Source organism: Hibiscus syriacus, unplaced genomic scaffold (assembly GCF_006381635.1).
Source record: "Hibiscus syriacus cultivar Baekdansim isolate YM2019G1 unplaced genomic scaffold, ASM638163v2 tig00111792_pilon, whole genome shotgun sequence".
Classification (NCBI taxonomy): domain Eukaryota; kingdom Viridiplantae; phylum Streptophyta; class Magnoliopsida; order Malvales; family Malvaceae; genus Hibiscus; species Hibiscus syriacus.
Window position 1 is genome coordinate 306,662 of NW_024063179.1, and position 23,589 is coordinate 330,250.

The following is a 23,589-nucleotide window of genomic DNA, read 5'->3' on the forward strand; positions in this document are numbered from 1 at the left end:
CTTGTTTGACAAATATAAGTACCAGGTGTGTAGTATCAAAAAAGTAGATACCAAATTGGAAAATAAAAATACAACCACCAAATTTATAAAAATGATAAATTCACGTACCAAATTAATTAAAAGAATAGGTATCACTTTTATAACAAGTGGCAAACTTATGTACCAAATAAATAATAGATACTTATTCATGGATTTTTTTGTATTGTTTGTTTATCTTCTTTTTATAAAATCGTCCCTAATATTATTTTTATTTTATTTTAAACATCCATCATTAAATTTTATTAAAATTCAAAAAATAGTGATATAACAAGATATAATGATAATTTTAATTTTAGAATTTAGAATTTATAATTTTTTTTTAAAAATAATTTCTCTTAGTTTCGGTCTTTTGTCTTCTTTTATAGATTCATAATTCTTGTTTTAAATTGTAACAAATAAATAAATCATGGGTTTGATTTTTTCAATATATTTTTTAATAAATTTACATGCCTAAAGATTAACAAATATGGAAACTTTCTCTTCCTTTTTCCCCTTTTAATTTTTTTTCATCTTTGTTCTTTTGATTCCTTTAGGGTTAAGATAAATTGTTAGATTAGGATGGGAAAGTTCATAACTTTGGAATGGAATTGATTAATAGTTGAAATTTGAAATGAGAATTGGGTGATTAATGTTTATAAAAATTAGAGAATTTTGATAAATAAATTTTAATGACAAATAAAATTAGAATTAGAGAAGTCACAAAGGAACAAGGAGAGAGGAAAAGAGAGGAAATTTTGAGTTTTACTCAAATATTTAAGATGGTGATCAAATTAATAGAATTTAGACTAAATCAATAAAATATATAACACTCAATTTATTATTATATCAAGTTTCATCACCATTTATATTAATTTTAATAATTAATGATAAAATAGAATTAAAATATAATATCAATGATAATTTTATAAAAAAACCAGTTGAATGATCAAAATAGAATTAAAATATAATATTAAATGGAAGAATTATTCAAATATTTAAACTTAACTGATGAAATATATTTTTTTATTAATATTTAATAATAAAAATTAATAGTCATCGAAGAATTGAGTTGAATCAAAACAAAGATTAAAAAGAAAGAAAATTTAAACCTACCAATAAATATATATAATTAAAGATATAAGAAATACTTAATTTACCTTTTTAATTTAAAATAAATTTAATGCTTAAATGCAGCATTGCGCCCTAAACTATGCCTTTTGTATCAAGTTGCCCCTTAAAGTATTTTTCAGAACGTTTTACCCCATTAACTTTAAATCGTTACCCTATTTACTTCAAACCGTTAACATCGTTAAAAAAATTACGTTGACCTATCAAAACATGGCACATCAACCCATATTTTTTTATTTTCTTTATTTAAATAAATGAAAATCAAATAAAAAATAAAATAAGCAATATCCCTAAAATACCCCTCTTTCCCCTACCTCCACTGCCCAACCTTCTCATTTCCTTTCTCTGGGTGCACGTTAGCAGGGCTAACGATAATCAGAAAATCTTCGTCATGTCTTCGATGTCCTCTTCCCTTCTCCTCGAAGATTTCTCGATGGTCTTGCCCTTCTGTTCTTGTCTGGTTTTTTATTCTCTTTTGTGTTGGCGATGAACTGAAGGAAACTATTTGGGAGTTCATCTGGGCATAATCTGGATTTCTACCCCTAGGGTTCGAGATGGGATCCCAATTGTCCATCCCTTCCTGAGGTGTTTGAAGTTGGAATCTCTGAATGGCAACTCTCACTTGTAGGGCAATTTCTCGGTGCTGCTCCAAACTTTGTTGTTATGCAACGTATCGTGGATAATATGTGGAAGAAAGCTCTAGCAGGAGGCAAAGTTCAGGTTAGCTTCGCGGGCAATAATCTATATGTTTTCTCTTTTCAATCTGAATCTGCTAGAGATTGGGTCCTCGAGAATGGACCATGGCAAATCTTTAATAAACCCTTGATTCTTAGAAAATGGGAGTCTAACATGAAACGTCTTAACTTTGATCTTTCTAAGATTACTGTCTGGGTGCACCTCTACAATGTTCCACTCGAGTTGTTTTCAAGGGCTGGATTGAGCTATATTGCTAGTGCCATAGGAATTTCTTTATCTATGGACACTGTAACTACTGCTAAATCCCACTTAGAGTATGCAAAAATCTACATTGAATTAGGAGTTAAAGATGCTATCCCAAAATATGTAGATGTTATTTTTAAAGATGGGCAATCCACTGCAGTTGTGGTTGAAGTGCCTTAGCTCACTTCTCGTTGCAGCAAATGCAATGTATTTGGTCACTATGACAAGAACTGTAATGTGCTAAAAAACTCTACATTTGTTAAATTACAAGTCTGGAAAAAGAAAGAAGATAACTCTACTATTACAGTAGCAGAAACTGTTGTTGGTTGTATTGAGTTTCTGCAGGAAAAAAAATGCAAGTATCTAATTATGTGGAAGACATTAACAATAGGCCTAATGACTCTGTTGAAGTAACACAGGAACTTGCAGTATTGAAAAACCCCAATGAAGAGAAAGAACTTACTAATTATGAATCTGTTGACTCTCTTCCTGAGGAGATAAATGTTTCTAAGCGTTCTGTTCCTAAAAGGGGTAGGGGAAGACCAGAAAAAGAACAAAACTAAAATTGATATTTCTGGATCAAAAAATAGATTTGCAATCCTGAGTACTGTTGATGTTATTCCTGCTGCTTCTGAAGGCCATCAAAGAAAGATTAGAGCAACATCCTTAGGAGTAGTTAGCATTGTAAAAGAACTTAAACTAAAGAAGAAAGACAAACTTAGAAAAGCTAACAATGTTGAAGTTGGTGGTAGTGGACCTAGACATTTCTTCCCAATGATCATTGCCTTTTAGAATGTTAGAGGACTAAACTGTCCTCTCAAACAAGAAATTGTTCTTAGAAGAGCTAATCAAAATAAGTTGGATGTTTTTTGTTCTGTTAGAGACTAGAGTTAAATCTGAAAAGTCTGCTAGTATTTTTGCAAGTAAATTTGGAAACTGGAATGTTTGCACCAACTATGACTTTTCCTTCAATGGCAGAATTTGGATCTTATGGAGAAAAGACTTAGTGTTTTCTGTTAGTCATGTCTCTGAACAAAGCATTACTATTAAAGGTCTTCATCTTGGCCTTCCAATTATCATTACTGTTGTATATGGCAGTAATGATGACAGAATTAGAAGAATCCTGTGGCAACAACTTCATGACTTGGAAAGAACAATTGGTAATTATCCTTGGATATTGGGGGTGATTTTAATGTAATCCTTAACTCTAATGAAATGTATGACTTTGAACTGCTGGGTCCTTATATTTCCTCTGCTATGAGAGACTTCAAAGATACTTTAATTGACCTTGACCTCATTGATCACCCTTATTTTGGCCCTTCTTTTACTTGGAGTAACAAACAACAAAACACCTACATTACTAAGAAACTTGATAGAGTGCTTGTCAATCAAAATTGGGTGACTTCCTTACCTTCTTCTCATGTTGAATTTCTTCCCCCTGGCACCTCTGACCACTATCTTGCTATCCTATGTCTCTACAAAGAGGTCCAAGCTAATCGGCCTAAACCCTTTAAATTCTTCAAATTCTTAACCTAAGACCCTATTTTCTTAAATGTTGTTAATAATTATTGGCAACGTTCTTCAGTGGGTAACCCTATGCAAATCCTTTTTTATAAGTTGAAGAGACTGAAACCTCATCTTAAGAACCTTAACTAGACCTTCTACAGTGATCTTTCTGACATGGTAAAGAAGAAGAAAACTGAATTAGAACAGCAGAAAATTAAAACTCTTAGAGGGGAGGTTGTTTTTGAAGAGGAACTTCAATTAAAAAGAGAATTAAAGACTCTTGAAGATGCTGAAAATATGGTTTTAAAGCAAAAAGCCAAGGTACAATGGCTAAAGGAGGGTGATAAATGCACAAAGTTTTTTCACTCTGCTGTTGCTTTTAAAAAGAAAAGGGACACCATCAGAATTCTGGTGGATGAGTAAGGGAATAGATTAAAGACTTTTAAAGAAATGTCCTCTAAAATTATAAACTTATTCTCTAATCTGATTGGTTCCCCTGATCTTGATGTTAAACCTCTTGATCCTCATCTTTTAAAAGACCTTCTTCAGTCATCCTTACCTACTGACTCCACTACTGAACCTATAAAGAATGTTTCAAAATAGGAAATTAAAGAAGCTTTCTTTAGCAAAGTGAATGACAAAGCCCCTGGTCCTGATGGGTTCTCTCCTCTATTCTTCAAAAAGTCCTGGCCTATTATTGCTGAAGATACTATTGCTTCCATAAAACTGTTCTTCCAGGATTCTTTCTTGCTTCCTGGTTTTAATGCCACTGCTACTGCATTGGTACCTAAAATTCCAAATCATAGTAAGGTCAAAGACTCATACCTATTTCATGTTACAAAGCAATTTCTAAGATCCTGGTCAGCAGACTTACAAGACTTATTCCTGACATTATCACTCTTAAACAAACTGCTTTTATTAAAGGCATGAATATTGTTGACAATACACTTTTGGCTCAGGAACTTGTTAAAGGCTACAACAGAAATTGTATCTCTCTTAGATGCTCTTTGAAAATTGATCTTCACAAAGCCTTTGATTCTCTAAATTGAGTTTTTATCACTGCTATTTTAAAGGCTCTAGGTCTTCCTCCTGTCTTCATTAACTGGATTAAAATTTGTTTTTCAATTGAAAGCTACTCTATCTCTTTCAATGGGAGCTTGATTGGTCATTTCAAAGGTGCAAGAGGTGTTAGGCAAGGGGACCCTCTCTCTCCATTTCTTTTTTTCCTCTCTATGAATATTCTATCAAGACTTCTCAATATGGCTACTTCTAGAGGTACATTTAGATACCATCCAAAATGCAAAAGAATTGCTCTTACCCATCTTTCTTTTGCAGATGACCTTTTAATATTTTGTAAAGGGTCTGTGGATTTTGTTATTGGTGTTACTACTGTCCTTGATCTTTTTTATGAAATGTCTGGATTAAGTCTTAATGCCTCTAAATATGATCTTTTTGCTGCTGGAATCCCCTATGCTGAACTTGAGAAAATTAAACAGATCACTGGTTTTAAGCTTAGCAGACTTCTTGTTCGCTACTTAGGTATTCCCTTGGTCACTAGGAAGATTTCTAAAAAAGATTGCACTTCTCTCATTGATAATATTAAAGCTAGATTTCACTTCTGTTCTGCTAGATCACTGAGCTATGCTGGCAGATTGGAATTAGTCCGAGCAGTGTTATTTAGCATTGCTAACTATTGGTGTAGGCAATTAATCCTTCCTTCCTCTGTTATTAAAAAGATTGAACATCTCTGTCCAAGGTTTTTCTGGAAAGGGGCTTACAAAACATCAGCTGGTGCAAGGGTGAAATGGCAGAAAATATGTCTTCTAAAATCTGAAGGGAGCTTTGGCATTAAAGACTTAAGAACCTGGAACAAGGCATGTATAATGATTCTTATAAAAAACATACTGGTAGTTGAAGGATCTTTATGGGTGGCCTGGCTTAGAAGTTATGTTTTCAATGTTTATGACTTTTGGAATATTGAGATTAAGCCTTCCATGAGCTGGAACTTAAGACAAATATTGAAGATGAGACCAGAAGCTAATTCTGTTATGCTGCCTGCAATGAAAAAAGTTAAAGAAATCTGGAATGTTATCAGGGTCAAGAATCCCAAAGTCTCATGGAATAAACTGCTATGGTTTCCTCTTCACATCCCCAAACACAACTTAATTACTTGGATGGTTTTCCTCGATAGGCTACCTACAAGAGAAAGGTTGAAATGCATGAGACTTATTAATGACTGCCAATGTGTTTTCTGTGGTGCTGCCATGGAAACAAGGAACCATCTATTCTTTGAATATCATATTGTTGTTTCTTTATGGGCTGCTATTTTTTCTCTTAATGGTTTGCGAAACCATCTTTTTTCATGGAATGATTTTCTTGCTTGGGCTACTGCTTATTGGAAGGATAAATCTCTTCTCATTTATATTTTAAAGATTTCTTCCAATGCCCATATTTACACCCTATGGGAAGAAAGAAACAAAAGGATTTTCCAAGAACGATCCAGAAACATTGAAGATCTGATTCATTCCATTAAGAAAATTGTTAGTTTTCAATTAAGGGGTAGGAGCCTTAATAGATTATATAGTGTAAATATTACTCTTTGTAACAATTAGGGTATTATTTGGTTGCTGATATTTTTTGTATGTTGAATAATCCTTGTAATCTGAACTCAGATTTTTGTAGCAGTTCTTGCTCTTTGGGTAATAAAAAGAATGAATTATCCAAAAAAAAACACCTTTTTTTTCTTTTCACTCTACAACTTCTGGCAGTCAAGACAATAAGTTTCTTTTGCTTCTTCTTCATGTTGTTCTTCAGTTTTAAAATAATAGGGGTTTTTCCTTTTTTTTTTACAGAAGCTATACCGAAACTCGTTCTTCAACTCATGGATGTGAAAGGACTCACCATTTCTCATGTGAAAAGCCATCTTCAGGTTCTCCATAGTGTTTATCACTTTTGTTTATCGTCTACTTTTGATCATTTTGTTCACATAGGTCTTTTGTTTGTTTTTTTTTTCTTTAACCAGATGTATAGGAACATGAAGAGTGATCCTAGCAGACTAAGTAACTTAGTAACTTTGTCTGCAAAATTATTTTCATGATATACTTTCTTCTAATGGTCATTTTCTGGTGTCAAGAATCAAAGATCATAAACTCCATTTCCACATGATTTTTGGTAAAGAAAAAACCCACCAGATGTAACACTTCATTTATTCCCTCTCATTTGATGCCAAAATTGACATGAACAACTCATTAACTTGTTCACATACAAAATCTTCCATTATTGGCATGTCTGATAAAAACTCAATCAAATATAATATCTTAAAATCATTTATTCTTCTTCTTCTTCTTCTTTACATAGATAGGAGTTGTTCAACCCATCAAAGAATTGAGAAACATGTTGGATGTACTATGGATGCTTCAAAGACGATCGAAGAATCAAATTATCAATTGATATATTGTCCTCTTCTTTCAAAAAAAAGTTACAGGAAAAATATTTTAAGGAGCAACTCGTTACAAAAAATAAGAAAATTGGTAGAAGCCAACAAAAATCACATAAATTTAACCTAACAGAATCGGTCAAAGAGCACCACACGAGAAACGAATCTATAAAAATGTCAACACCATCCATATAAAGCGGTTATCTAACAGATTTAACCCAATCCAAGATTTTCATAATTATCAATTCAAGTCCCATAAACGTTTTCCAATTATTCAATCATGTCCCTCCTCTGACTTCCTCCTTCCATTATGTGGTTTTCCCAAGCACGTATCCGAATAACGGTGTAAAAGGAGAAAATTTTATGTTTAGCCCCTCATCTCCAGTCCCCACCACCACAACAACAATGGCAATGACGCATTCACAGTTTGCATTAAAATTTATATAATGGTTTAATAATAAATATTATGATTATCATTAAGGTAAATTACACGGTTAGTCATTGAACTTTGCTCTCTATTTTATTTTACTCACCAAACTTCCAATTATCAATCACATCTCAGGGTTTGTTCCTCTCAATTCAGCAAGGTAATCCCCATTAATAACATTCAAAGCATCTTTTTTTACTCTACTACATTTTGATGCTGGTACATCAATGATGTGATCATTTTCTACATCCTATCTTAAGGAACTAGCAGAATATTTAGGATCAACCCTAAATTTCTCCAGATATTTTTTATCCAACCACTTATAGGTACAATTTTTATTATTCCAATCTCTAACACATTTATTCTCTCCAACATGTGTCTTAATCTAACAAGTTGTGTTAGTCTCATCTTTGAGATTCAATCAATCTTAATGCCCAAATCATCCATGGACACCCAGTCTTACTGTAACACCCATAGCCCGTATAATTATACATACACAGATTATGGATGTTATCCGAATTTCGAAAACCATTTAATATCCAAAATCGATTTAAGAATTTATTTTCTTAAAATGGTTATTGATATTATAAAAAATCTCATATCATATAAATCATGTTTCGTTGTAACAAATTTATTTCAAAAGATTTTTTTAAGAATAGTGAACAGTACCCGTGAACCGTGAACAGTGGGGTATCGATACCTGTAGTAGGGTATCGGTACCCTAAATGTAATCTAGATTTTTTTTTCTTAAAACGTGGTTACTGTTTATTGCTACAGTAACTGCTACAGTAACTTCCGAAAATTACATATAAAACTCATAAAAATTAACCTTCCATCACTATAAAATTTCCAAAATTTATTAAACAAAATAAATTTAACATTTTAAAATTACATGCCACTATCTAAATCATATTCCATCATAGGATATCTTACTGATATTGCAATATACTCCTCGATGTTTGATTCACTTTGAACTTTTTATTCCATTACTAGCTTTTTACCTACGCGTGAAAATCATCACGCGCTAAGTATATACTTAGTGAGGCAATTAAAACATTTAACAGTGCAATACAATTCATGCATGATTTTCAATATCAAAAATCAAATTTCCATAAAATCATTTTACTAACATATCTAATATTTTACCATGATCAAAATAATATAAAATCTCTTACCACTTATACCATAAGCTCGTAAGCTTATTTTACCAAAATACTTACCATTTAAATTCCATAAGCTCGTAAGCTTATTTTATCAATATACTTGCCATTATTCATAAGCTCGTAAGCTTATTTGCATACTTACCATTTATTAACCAATAAACCATAACTCATAGCCCATAGTATAACTGTATGAGGAACCCAATATAGGAGTCAAATATTGCACCGAAGTGCTGAGGTCGAGCTTTGTTCACCTAATAATGCACCGTAGTGCTTGTACCGTGTCTTCGCTAGACACTTTGAGGCCTGCACTATGTGTCTTCTCTAGACACTCTAGTATTACCTAATATTGCAGCTGCTAAACTCTATAGCATGCCATTAATACCACTGATCCTTAATAACATACTTGGGCAAATAGTCAATTTTATTTGATCCATCCATGGCAAAGTATATTATCATAATTTAACAATGGGGCAGTTCATACCCAAAAACATTCATGGTAAAATATCACATTTTCCATAATCAATGCATTATAATTTCATACAGTGACATCTCAATGTCATGTCAATTTATAAAAATGACATAATATCATGCTGATATAAACAAGGTCGACTTATCGTAAGTTTTCCTTATGATGTATAAAACATCCATGTATAATTTCATGCATGTATTGCACTCACCTTGACACTTTATAATTTTTCCAAAAATGTGCCTCACTATGTTCCACAATAAATCCTTTTATACTTGACTTGCTTCAATCACAAATCAATCATGATCTGTATAAATGACAAATTCATAATAATACATATGTTAATATTGTACTAATATATACATATCCCAAAATAAATCCATAATATACTTGAAACTCATTTTCTATCAAAATACTCAATACTTAATAATTCCTTTTAACATTGGAACCAACTTTTCCAATTACACAAAATGGTCCTTCACCATTTTACCTCTTAAATTCTTAATACCAATAATTCCAGCATTGAAATTATTTCCATTCAAATGCTTTTACAAAAGCATAATTACATTTAAGTACCCCAACTATTCAAATGTTGTACTTAAATCACAAACCTTTTTAAACTTCCAAAATAATAATATTTCACATTTAACACTCATTTCAATTCCAAAACAACAATTTCCAGCATGGTACATCAATTATATAACACTTACACAACAACCCATCAATTTTCCAGAATTTAGACAACTCGCACTACCTTTAAAGAATCAATATTCTGTATTGATATACATAATGGAATTCAATTCCGTTTCTTCCATTGAAAACTAGATTTGAATATGAATCTATTCATATAAAGAAATCCTTCTAATTCATTCTTTATAATTTATGGTGAATTTTCAAAATTGACCAACATAATCTGTTTTACAGAATCTGCTGTCCGATTTTTCTAACCTTTCCTTGGTTAAAAATCCATATCTTTTTGTATACACCTTGAAATTGATCATCGTTTTAAACGAAACTAGATCGATATATGAACACAAATATATAAAAATAACCTCGAAATTATTTTTATATAATTTCTGGTGAATTTTCAAACCTACTGTCAAATTCAAAATCCAAACTGTTTTCCTTAACTTCATTCTTAAGTTATTCATCAATTCTTGCAACCAATTCTTTAAAATCACTTAACTCTTCAAAACCTATAAAACACAAGAATCAACATCCCCTTCATCAACTCAAGATGAACTTGAACATGAATCCTAGTAATATTCATGTCAAAATGTAGAGAATTGAAAGTAGAATATTTTTCGTAACTACACTGAGTCAGATTCTCAATAAATAGCTTCAAAATTGAAACTAAAAATGTTTACCTTTCTTGCTTGAAAGTACCGGCCCTTGGAGGAAGAAGAAGCTGGAAATGCTCATCCATGATTGATATTTAATGATAAATAAATCTATCACATGGCAATATATATTATGATGGCATTTTTTTATTTCATTCAATAGGAAATTCCATTTTTGCCATTAATGAATTTCCATATTCACCATAAAACCAAGCCACCTGATCCATAATATCTTTCAAAGTCAAAGATGAATTATTTTAACTTTGACTCACGAAATTGCCCATGAATTTTCAAAACTTGCATTTTAGTCACTAAATTCCACTGTTTCTGTTAAATCTGAAAAATTGCACCTTTCCAAACCAAATTTCTCTGCTCCAAAATATTAAAATAATATTTCCAACCATTTTATAACATCCTTCAAATTTTTGTAAAGTTCCCATTCGATCTGAAATTATCGATTCCTTACCGAATTTAACCATTTCTAATTTTTCTTTACTAAAATTCAAATTCCAAAAATATGATTTTCATAAAACTCCACTCTCAAGAGTAAACCATCTATTCATGGAATAAAATTCTTTTTAGGAAATTATCACTTAATTCCCTAAACTTTTTCCCAATTTTTTACTTTGACCATCAAACTTTCAAAATTTTCATTTTGGTCATTGTCTACATTTTTGGGGTATTACACTTACACAAACATAGATTATTCTAAGATCATTTGTCTTAAACTTCAGATATTACTAGGGATGGTAACGGGCCGGGTTCGGGCCGGGTATTGGTCCCCCCGTCCCCGTCCCCGTTTAAAAAACCGGTACCCGTCCCCGTTTAAAAAACTGCAGGGATTTAAACGGGGATCCCCGTCGGGTAATCGGGGAAAACCGTGGGGAAACGGGTATCCCCGTTTAGCATAAACAGTTATTTAAATGGGTATTGGGCCGGGTATTGGGTCGGTATTGGGCCGGGAATCGGGCCAGGTATATATATATATTTAAATTAAATATATATTTTTTATTTAAATTAAATTTATTAATATTATATATATATATATAAATAATTATTTTTAATATTTATCGGGTCGGGTATCGGGGCGGGTAATCGGGGCAGGTAATCGGGTAATCGGGGCGGGGATTACCAAAGTCAGAGTGGGGGACAAAGGGGCATTTGATTTTAAAAAGTGATTCTTTGAACGTTTTAGAGTGGATAAAAAATCCTGCTTCTTGTCCCGCATTTTTGAGCCTATAGTGAGGGAGAATGTCTCTATAGTGATAGAGCGAAATATGGTGCTTCAACACATCCAGATAACTGCTAATTGACAGGCGGATAATTGATTAGTTCTTAATTTATTCATTATTTTGTTTGTAATTACTCATTTATTAGATATTTTAAGTTGTTAATTTGGGCCTTTTCGTTCATTTTTAATGCAGAACAATAGATTATAGAAAAATTGCTAAAACTGATCAAATTTTACAATTTTTGATTTTATGGAGTTATGAATGGATTAGTGAGTATGACTTGGGGAATGACGCGTTTGACATGATGTTCAGTCAGACATTAATAGAAAGTCTAGTCAGCAGCCTAGTGGAAATGAGAAGCTCAGCCGTAATTTTTAAATTTAAATTAGAATTTATTTATTTTGAATTTTAGAAATTATCTTTAGGAATTATCTTTTGATTTTGAATCTAATTTCTAGGTTTTTGAGGACTATAAATACCCCATTGGGGTAAGCCTCACATCATCATTGAGATCACTCAATCATTCATTCCTCGAATTCTCTTGTTTCTTTCTTTAGTTTTTTATAAAGTTTTATTTTTTCTTCTACTTTTCTTTCTTTTATTTTTCTTTAAAGGATTTCTTTTAAAAAGCTTAGTATGATTTCTATCATACTTAGCTAAATTTTTCATAGCCAAAGGCTGAAATGATTACTTAATTCCTAACGTGAGAATTGAAAAGCACCTCATACCCTTTCGAGTTAAATTCTCAATTTTCTGGAAACTAGATTGGCGATTGGTCTTTCTTCAAATCAAAACATTTTCACTTCTAAAATAGATTTTAGCTTGGATGTTGTTATGGTTTAACATTGGGATTATAGAATCAATTGATTCAAATTCCCTTGAACACACTTAGCGATGGCACGCTAAGGGAAATTGGGATCGAGTTCAACTTTCATAGAGAAAGCATAATTCGATTCGGGTTTTTTCCAAGCACTTTTAAACCATTTTGAGTTGACAACGATAGTTGAAGTTAATCCGAACAAGGACACCAAAGAGGAAATGAGATACAAGGATTGAACCTTGCGGACTCAAATCGGCATTTAACCAGAAGAAAACCCTATTCAATGATCAATTGGAATTTGATGCAAAATGAAAGCATGAGGTTGTTTTTACTCATCTTGAATTTTTAATCATTTTCTTTTAATTTCTTTATAATCTTTCACCCTTTTTTACTTTTATTTGTTATTATTCGTCTAGTTCAAAGATCAAGAACAACCAATTCAGAATCTTCCCTAGTCCCTGTGGATCGACCCTTACTTTCCTTACTACTATTTTTATTTACTTCTTTTGAGATTAAGGAAATTATTTGACAGTAAAACGACGTTTGTCAATAATTTAGCTAAAATTAGGGGTTGGCTGATCTTTATATTTCCATGGTCTTGTTATCTTCTGTTTTAGAGTTTTAGGGAGTTCTGGTTTGTTGCTCGGCATCTGTACTTAGCTAAGCTGTACCGTTTAGTATATCAATAAATATGAAGGGTTTTTTTAATGAGACATTCATTTCTTACAAAAAAAAAAGAAAAGAAAGGATTTTCTCAACTTCATTCTGCCCAGAAAACTTGAGCTAAGCTGTTTTAAAGCCTTATCCATGAATTTACTAAGATGGGTACCTTATGATGAGAGACCTATAAATACACCTTTAGATATTTATGGAATTTGTTTTGTATTGTATCTGTTAACCTGTTATTGTTAGCAGAGTTTGGACTATGTGGATGAACTTGAATAATTTCCAACAATTTTCCAACTGAAAACTTTTATGATATTTTTGTTACTTCATTTTGTTGTCAGATGAATAGCTATAGACCATGTTTCTACGCTTTAAATGTCGCAAGGGGACTATATGATTCTTGTATTTTCATGCTAAACCTAAGATGTCTAGGAATTGTATTTGATCTGGATGAAACTCTCGTTGTTGCAAACAGAATGCGCTATTTTGAGGATCAAATAGATGTTTTGCAACGAAAGATAAACACTGAGGTTGATCCACAACGTGCTGCAGGTATTATTATAGAGATTAAGCATTATTAAGACGATAAAGCCATATTAAAATAATATGCAGAAAATGATCCGTTTTTTGAAAACGAGAAGGTGATTAAGATTAAGTTTGAGGTTGTTTCAGCCTTATCTGATAGTCACCAACCTATTATTCGACCGCTTATTCGATTACAAAAGAAAACATTATTCTGACACGCATCAACCCAGAGGAATATACTTTGCCAGGTTGCATAAACATCTTCTGTATATTATTCAATTGTTCATTTCTTCTGTGTTACAGTCAAATCCAGCATTGTTTCATCCTCTAAATGAGGATATGCTCAGATTTTATGAAGTTAATCATTTATAGATTTATTTCCCTTTCCTCTTATGGTTTAGTCAATTACATATTGAATTACTTTGTTTTTTAACACTCTTAACTCGTATACGTACTTAAATACGAGTTAAAGATGTCATACTGATGTCATACTGACTTTTTTATAATATTACATACTCAAAATCTGTGCAATTTTATCTCATTTTAAAATTTGAATTTTATAAATTAAAACCAATATAATTATTCACGAAAACATAAATTAATATTTTATCGTCTGATTTAAATCCGATTTTAGCTTGTAACTAAGCATTGGAGGTTGTTTCATAACATATATAGAACTGTCAAATCACTTCTTAATTTAAAAATTAACCAGTTAACTTTTAAAACATAATAATATAAAATACTATTAATTTGTACTAGTACTTATATCTATTACCAATCATATTAAAGCAGATTTATCAGAGTAACTAGAACATTCATAATATACATGCCACTAGCAAACCAAAATAATATCAATGATGTCTTACTGATACTGTAAGTCGATATGATTTCTCAAGAAGAGATGCACACGGTGCACCTCATTTCACGTCCTTATCCTTTTATTTACATACGTGTGAAAATTATCACACGCTATGTATAACTTAGTGAGACATTATACATAAACGAGCTGAGATAAAAATATAAAATAACATATTATTTCAAAATAGTATAATTTATTCAATAAAATAATTGAATTTCCAAACAGACTTAAATAAGCCGCTTTCTACATCATTAAACCTAGAAAAAATCAATATCTCATGATTTTATAAAAAATCATGAAAATCAAATCACATAAATCAATAAATATAAATTTCCAGTTGATCACATATTCAAATTTCATAATCCATAATTTCACATTTCATGTTCAATACTTTCACTTTTCATATGAATATGAATATGAATATGAATATGAATATGAATATGAATATGAATATGAATATGAATATGAATATGAATATGAATATGAATATGAATATGAATATGAATATGAATATGAATATGAATATGATATGAATGAATATGAATATGAATATGAATATGAATATGAATATGAATATGAATATGAATATGAATATGAATATGAATATGAATATGAATATGAATATGAATATGAATATGAATATGAATATGAATATGAATATGAATGAATATGAATATGAATATGAATATGAATATGAATATGAATATGAATATGAATATGAATATGAATATGATATGAATATGAATATGAATATGAATATGAATATGAATATGAATATGAATATGAATATGAATATGAATATGAATATGAATATGAATATGAATATGAATATGAATATGAATATGAATATGAATATGAATATGAATATGAATATGAATATGAATATGAATATGAATATGAATATGAATATGAATATGAATATGAATATGAATATGAATATGAATATGAATATGAATATGAATATGAATATGAATATGAATATGAATATGAATATGATATGAATATGAATATGAATATGAATATGAATATGAATATGAATATGAATATGAATATGAATATGAATATGAATATGAATATGAATATGAATATGAATATGAATATGAATATGAATATGAATATGAATATGAATATGAATATGAATATGAATATGAATATGAATATGAATATGAATATGAAATATGAATATGAATATGAATATGAATATGAATATGAATATGAATATGAATATGAATATGAATATGAATATGAATATGAATATGAATATGAATATGAATATGAATATGAATATGAATATGAATATGAATATGAATATGAATATGAATATGAATATGAATATGAATATGAATATGAATATGAATATGAATATGAATATGAATATGAATATGAATATGAATATGAATATGAATATGAATATGAATATGAATATGAATATGAATGAATATGAATATGAATATGAATATGAATATGAATATGAATATGAATATGAATATGAATATGAATATGAATATGAATATGAATATGAATATGAATATGAATATGAATATGAATATGAATATGAATATGAATATGAATATGAATATGAATATGAATATGAATATGAATATGAATATGAATATGAATATGAATATGAATATGAATATGAATGAATATGAATATGAATATGAATATGAATATGAATATGAATATGAATATGAATATGAATATGAATATGAATATGAATATGAATATGAATATGAATATGAATATGAATATGAATATGAATATGAATATGAATATGAATATGAATATGAATATGAATATGAATATGAATATGAATATGAATATGAATATGAATATGAATATGAATATGAATATGACCCAAAGGTGAATTTTGAAAGCATTGTGTTCAATTTCGAAATAAGTTAAAAGTTTAGAATTTTAATTGGAGAATTTTGAGGTTGGATTTAATAGTAAAATTTGAAAGTAATAAGGGTATTATGGTCTTTTCTAAGAGAAGATTTTTTTTAATTTCTCTTTTAGGGTTTAGGGTTTAGGGAAATGAGGGAAATGAGTGTCCAGAGTTTTCTTCTTCTCCTTTCTTCTTCAAGTGTGGAAGTCAAGAGCAAAGGTGAGAATTTTTATTAGTTGATTATTATTTGAATTCTAAGTTGGTTTTGATTCTTTGGAAAGTAAGAAAGCTTAAAGAAGTCTAAAGATAAGTGAAAACTCAAAGATGAAGAGGTTAGAAGAGATTAAAGAAATGAAGTAGAAAAGTGAAATCTTAGATTATAGTTCATAATAAGAATTGGAAGTGAGATTTGACTTGTCATCAAGTTAATTAAGGGATAGGAAGTGTTAGAATAGGAATTTGAACATGTTGCAAAACTAGTATAATTTTTGCAATTACATAGGAATGACTAGATTTGGAGTTTAAAGAAGTGATTATAGAGTAGAAATGAGTTTAAGTATGTGTATTAAAGTTAGGAATATTAAAAGGAGTGAAAGAGGAAGGTTTGAGCTGAAATAAGGTGATTTTCGAGCTCAAAATGGGATTTCTGGGCTAGGGGAATCGATCCCCCCTCAAACGAATATGAATTTCCAGAATGCTAGAGGGGAATCGATACCCCCAGGGGGGAACCGATTCCCCCAAAAAAAGAAAGAAAGAAGAGAGACTAAACTATCAATCCCTTAAATTGTTAGGCTATTAGAGGTTAATTTCAAGACTTAGGCATCTGATATTCGTCTTGAAAATTTTGCTTATGTAGATATTGAGCCTAATCGAGTTCCGGAACCATCGACAAGTAGGATCAATTGAGGGAAAGATAAAGAAAGCTAGGTGAGTGCACATTCTCTAGTATATGAGGTTCAAGGGAAAATAAGACTTGCGATAAGTCTATTTCCAATAGTGAAAAACATGAATTCATAGAAGTATGTATTTGTTATGATTTATATGTGTGCATGAGTATATGTGTTATTGATATGAATATGGTAAGTAAAAGGGATTAATGGTGATGATAAGAATAATAATAAGGATAATGAAATGATAGGTATATGTGAATATAGGTATTGAGGTGTTTTTGTATGTATTGTAAGACTATATGTTTATGTGATAACATGATGAGATGACAATGATTTACATATCATATGAACACATGAGAAATGTTATGAGCTATATGAAAGAGAAAGTATATGTGATACGTGAAGGTGAATCATATGTTTATATGAATATGAACTCATATGAGAATTGACATGAACTACGTGATTACATGTATATGTGAATGAAACCATGAGCTTATATGAATATATGATATGGTTACATGAATACGAAAAAAGATATAAAAGATAATGCCCATGTTATGTGTCATGAGAGCTAGGGGTATAGTTGGCGTGCCAAGAGTCGAGGGTCTATGTGGTCCTTCGGGACATATATGTATTCTTTGGAACATGTGTGAAGTCTGGTGAGACACATACTTGATCCTTGGCATATGTATATGATTCTTAAGGAATGATATGTGGTCCTTCTAGACATATATGCATTCTTTGGAACATGTGTGAAGTCTGGTGAGACACATACTTGATCCCTAGTATATGTATATGATTCTTAAGGAATGATATGTGGTCCTTATGGACATTATTATATGGCACTACGATGTAATTCTACGCGGCACTCCGGTGCAATTATATAGGGCACTTCGGTGCAATTATATGAGCTGTGGTGACAGCATTAGTGCACAACCTCTATGTACTCGCATATCTTTAGTTCTCACATGTGTATCATGGGCTATTAAATAGATAATATTAATAAAAATGAAGATGATATTATAGTTGCCTGGGTGTACGTGTTTTATGATAGTATATATGGTATATGTTATATGATATACATGAGTACAGATTAAGGTATATGTGAATGAGTATAATTGATTGGAATGATGATATAATAATAAGTTTATAAGATATATGAGATGGACATAAGAGATCATATGAACATGAGATAAGAGATATGAATGATAATGACATATATGTATGTATATATATTTGTTACATGTAAAAGTATGAGTTGTATGAAATGATAGTAGTAATTGTTTATGTTTGATTATTAATTACCATTTACCTTATATGTTTATTGCCTCAATAAGTCTTTGACTTAGCGTGTAAGTGATTTACACGTAGGTTTCGAGAAGAGTAGAGAGCAAAGTGGAGCAAGACAGGTCAGTTCTCCTTACTAAAGGTCAGATCAGAAAAGATGTGAATAATATGTATTTTAGTATATAAAGTTCTAGTTGGCATGTTTTCAAAAGAATATATTGTTTAAGCTATGAACAGTTTTATAAATGTTTTGAATAGTTATATGTAAATAAATAAGTGAAATATGCACGCTCTGATTGGTTTTGTAATAATGGAAACGTCTTTTATGTAAATTAGTCATTTTTATGTTATAAAAGTTTTAAATTACTCACTATTTTATACAAGTACATGTTTTAAAAGGTCAATGTGACACCTCGGATTCATATCCGGGTCGGATACGGGTTGGGGTGTTACAAATGTACCAGATTAGATGGGCTTTATGATAAATTTATGTCATTTATAAATCCAACATTTCTAATCAGTGGCATTTTCAAGCATCTTTTATCAGAACTAGTGCATTGGGCAGTTCATACCCAAAATCATCCATATTTAAAATACATATATCATATAAAATATTTTGGGCAACTCATGCCCTAAATGTCATTTTATAGAAATGATTCAATTATCTTCTCAAAAAAAATCATATAAAAACATATTGAGTAATTCATACCCAAAATAAATCATAAATCATTTTGGTAAACATTATGGAAATATTCCATAATTTGATTCAAAACTTTTCTTTTAAAATCATCCGAGGTTGACTTATCACAATTTAAATAAATAAATGCACTCACCTTATTTGCCTCACTAGAACCTTTAACGATGCTAACCTTTTACACAAGTCTTCCTCAATCAAACATAATTTAAATAAATAAACACACTCACCTTATTTGCCTTACTAGAACTTTTTACGAGGATAACCATTAGCCGCATACTTTGTCATTCACTTTTGATTCACTTTGTTCACAATATATATATCACAATCTAAATAAAATCATATACACAACACAAAATATTCAAAACATATATTTGATATTTATTCGATATAATTTCACTTCACTATTCAATAAAAACTTCAACATTTCTAACACGGAACTTTAATCCTTTATATTTTCATAATCATAACCAAACTACTCAACTTTCATAAACTTTATAATTTAGTCATCATTTATGAATTCTTTTAGAATTCATATTAACTTTTCCAATTAATTCAAAATGGTCTTTCACCATTTAATTCAATCCAAATTTAATACCAATATTTCTAGCATTAAAATAATATATTCAATCTAATACAATCACATTTGCTAACTTGTCATTTAACCCCCAAAATTTTCAATCTTTTCAAATAAACCACTAAACTTAACCAATTTTGCAATTTGGTCCTAAATCAACAATCTAACTAAATTTATCATCCAAACATTAATTTCCAGCATTGTAAGACTTCACTCAATCTAATACTTTAACATTTCAAAACTTACAATTACATCCCTAACTTTATAGCATAATTCAAATTAACCACTAACTTTTCCAAATTCTTCCAATTTGATCCAAAACAATATAATTTCAAAATCAACATTTAAACATTAAATTCCAACAATAAACACCCATAATTAAGCATTTATACTTCAATTTCCCATAATTTCCAAAACTAGCAAAATGATCATTTTTCCATCATAATGTTCCAAATTGATCCAAATCAACTTCCAAAGCATGTAAAATTCATCTAATATCAATTATAGACCATAGGGAATTTTTTAACATTTCCCCCTAATTAATTCCCTATGGCCAAACCTTTAAGTAGAAATAGGGCATACTTTTCATTCAATTTCAAGCATGAATTCAACCTCCTATGATCAAATTCATGCAATTCCAATCATCCTTACATCAAATTCAATCCAAATTCAATCAATCTCCAAGAACCCTAGCTATGGTTGAATCCTATATATGCATTTCTAATCAATTTTGTTAATCACATAAGCTTTGAAATTAATCTACGACATCAATAACATAGAAATCAAGCTTTAAATCACCAAAATCCAACTTGTTCTTCATCCACCCAAATCATGAAATTCATCATCCAAGCACGTTTCCATGAACTTTTTGTACCAAATGATAGAGAATTTAAAGTAGATTAATTCTCTATATAATAACTTAATCCAAAAATCAATCGAATAAGCTTAAAATCGAAATAAAAAGCTTTCCCTTACCTTCCATGGTGTCCATGGTTTGGAGAAGATGATGGCTGAAAGATTCTTTATTTTTCTTCAAAATTATCAATTAAAACACATGGTTTTATCCTATTATAAATGAATTTCAAATTCATTTAAATCTAATTTACTATTTTTCCATTAATGAAACTTGATAATTTCAACCATGCCATTGCAATATCTTCCAATTTAATATTTCAAAGTCAAATATGAACCAACAAAAATTTATTTTCCACCTTTCCCATGAAATTTTTGAAAATTATAATTTAGTCACTAAAATTCACAATTTTGGTGTAACATGGAAAATCGAACTTAATTCCATTGATCCTTAAAATTTTCATGAAATTTCAGTCTAATCCGATTATTCGAATTCTTATCAGATTTATTGTTTTATAGATTTTAATACAAATCCCGAATCAAAATTCTGATTACCAAAAAAACATAAATTTTGAAATAAATTATTCATTTACAAGCCAAAATATATAACTTTTAAAAATTAAATTTTTGGTCCCTAAACTTTTTCAAAAATTACACTTTGGCCATTAAACTTTCAAAATTTACATTTTGGTCACTAACCAATATTTAAGGTATTACATTTTCCCCATAAATTTTTGATACCATTATTCTTTTGAGAATAAGACCTGCTTGAGAGGATCTGCGAAGCTACTTGACTATAAGAGGACGTAAACAGTTTGAGGTTTATGTTTATGTAATGGCTGAAAGGGATTATGCATTGGAAATGTGGAGGCTTCTTGATCCTGAGTCAAATTTGATGAATTCAAAAGAATTGTTGGATCGAATTGTCTATGTAAAGTCTAGTAAGTTGGTTATTGGTAAAGCTGATTTATATGAATAACTTGTAAATTCATTTGTTCTCTGTCTAAAATGGTTTAATTCTAGGTTGTTTTGTACTAGTAAATATTTGCATTATATGTTTGAAGAAATAATTTGTAACACCCATATTTTGTACTCCTTTCCATACACGAAATACATATGTCATATCAATTTTAAAATATTTCCCCTTTAGAAAAACCCGTAAAATTGTGTTTCCAGATTTTCTTAAAACATAACATTTTTTATACAAAAAAAACATTAATGGAAATATGATAAGAGGTTCTACTTAAATACAACTCAGAGAATTTTTCATACTTTAATTACATGCCAACTAATTTTTCCAAAACAAACTAGATTGTCATATAGTTACTGACGAGTCAACCTTTAATTGATGAAAGTTGGTACTACTGTACTCCTTACTTAGTAAAACCTTGATTTTTCCCTACACGTGAAATCAACACACGTTAAGTATTTACTTAGTGAGACACAATACTGTAAAGATATCATAATTTATACGTAAGTATATTATGACTATTGAATGACGAATTAAATTTCATAATTCCATAAAGACCTGATAAGCCTTTCTCAGTTAAACCATAATTCTTTCATACAAGTATCGAAATTATTCTTAGTAGGCCCAATATACTTATCCTTTTATATATTTTTCCTCATTATTCTTTATCCGCCCTATGTACATTAATTGAGAAAAATACTATACATGTATTGCACCAAAGTGCCAATTGATCATGTATCTTTTATACTAATCATGGGCGAAACCTTAAATATTTTTAATACACTATTTTTTATTTTCATTTGGGGGCATCCTTTCATGCCCATTATTTACTATTTACATTTTCCATTATGACATCCATTATTACCAATTATGCATTGTTGTACATTATATATATATATCATCATCTCATACCACTTATGCACTGTTTATATCAAACTGCATTATAAATCTTTTAGTCTTTTACCCAAAGGCATTTAGCCTTTCATCTAACTTGCATGTTTGACAATATTTTGCCAAATGCACAGCTAGGCCATTAATATTTTATTTTTGAATAGATCATACTCTAATAATTATTCATATTATCAATTAACTATTTAGTTTCATTATAAATTCTATAGTTTACACTTGTAGTGCCAAAATAGTCATTCCCAAACATTTCTATAATTTACATGAGTTGCACACCCACTACAAATACGTAAATTCATAAACTTATCATTAATTTCTTAGTTTTAGAACTAATTCGTAGCATCCATAAGGATTAATTAAATCACTCTTATCGAAACCAAACTTCTGTCAAATTATCATCATAAACATTTTTAGTATGTCCAACATACTTTTCTTTCATTCATTTTTCTTTAGTAATTATTCATTAATTTCAGTTAAGATCTCTTTTCATCCATTAATGCATCCTTTCATCCATTTTAATCATGACATCCTTTCATGCCTTGATGCATCCGTTCATGCATTTTAATTATGGCATCCTTTCTTGCCTTAATGTATCCGTTCATGCATTTTAATCATGGCATCCTTTCATGTCGATAATGCATCTGTTCATGCATTTTAATTATGGCACCCTTTCATGCCTTAATGCATACGTTCATGCATTTTAATTATGGCATCCTTTCATGCCTTAATGCATCTGTTCATGCATTTTAATTATGGCATCCTTTCATGCCTTAATGCATCCGTTCATGCATTTTAGTTATGACATCCTTTCATTACGTAATGCATTCGTTCATGTCGTAATGCATTCGTTCATGCATTTTAGTTATGACATCATTTCATGCCTTAATGCATCCGTTCATGCATTTTAATTATAAAATCCTTTCATGCCTTAATGCATTCGTTCATGCATTTTAGTTATGGCATCCTTTCATGCCTTAATACATCAGTTCATGCATTTTAA

General features: G+C 30.0%; 1 protein-coding gene across 1 annotated transcript; it reads left to right on the forward strand.

The window, feature by feature from the left end:
- The first annotated feature begins 3,765 nt into the window (after window positions 1–3,765).
- LOC120170754 lies at window positions 3,766–14,001 on the forward strand. Its single transcript, XM_039178630.1, has 5 exons — window positions 3,766–3,912; window positions 4,195–4,374; window positions 4,665–6,131; window positions 13,483–13,693; window positions 13,970–14,001. Exons 1-5 carry the CDS (start codon window positions 3,766–3,768, stop codon window positions 13,999–14,001), a joined length of 2,037 nt encoding a protein of 678 aa, XP_039034561.1.
- The last annotated feature ends 9,588 nt before the right edge of the window (window positions 14,002–23,589 follow it).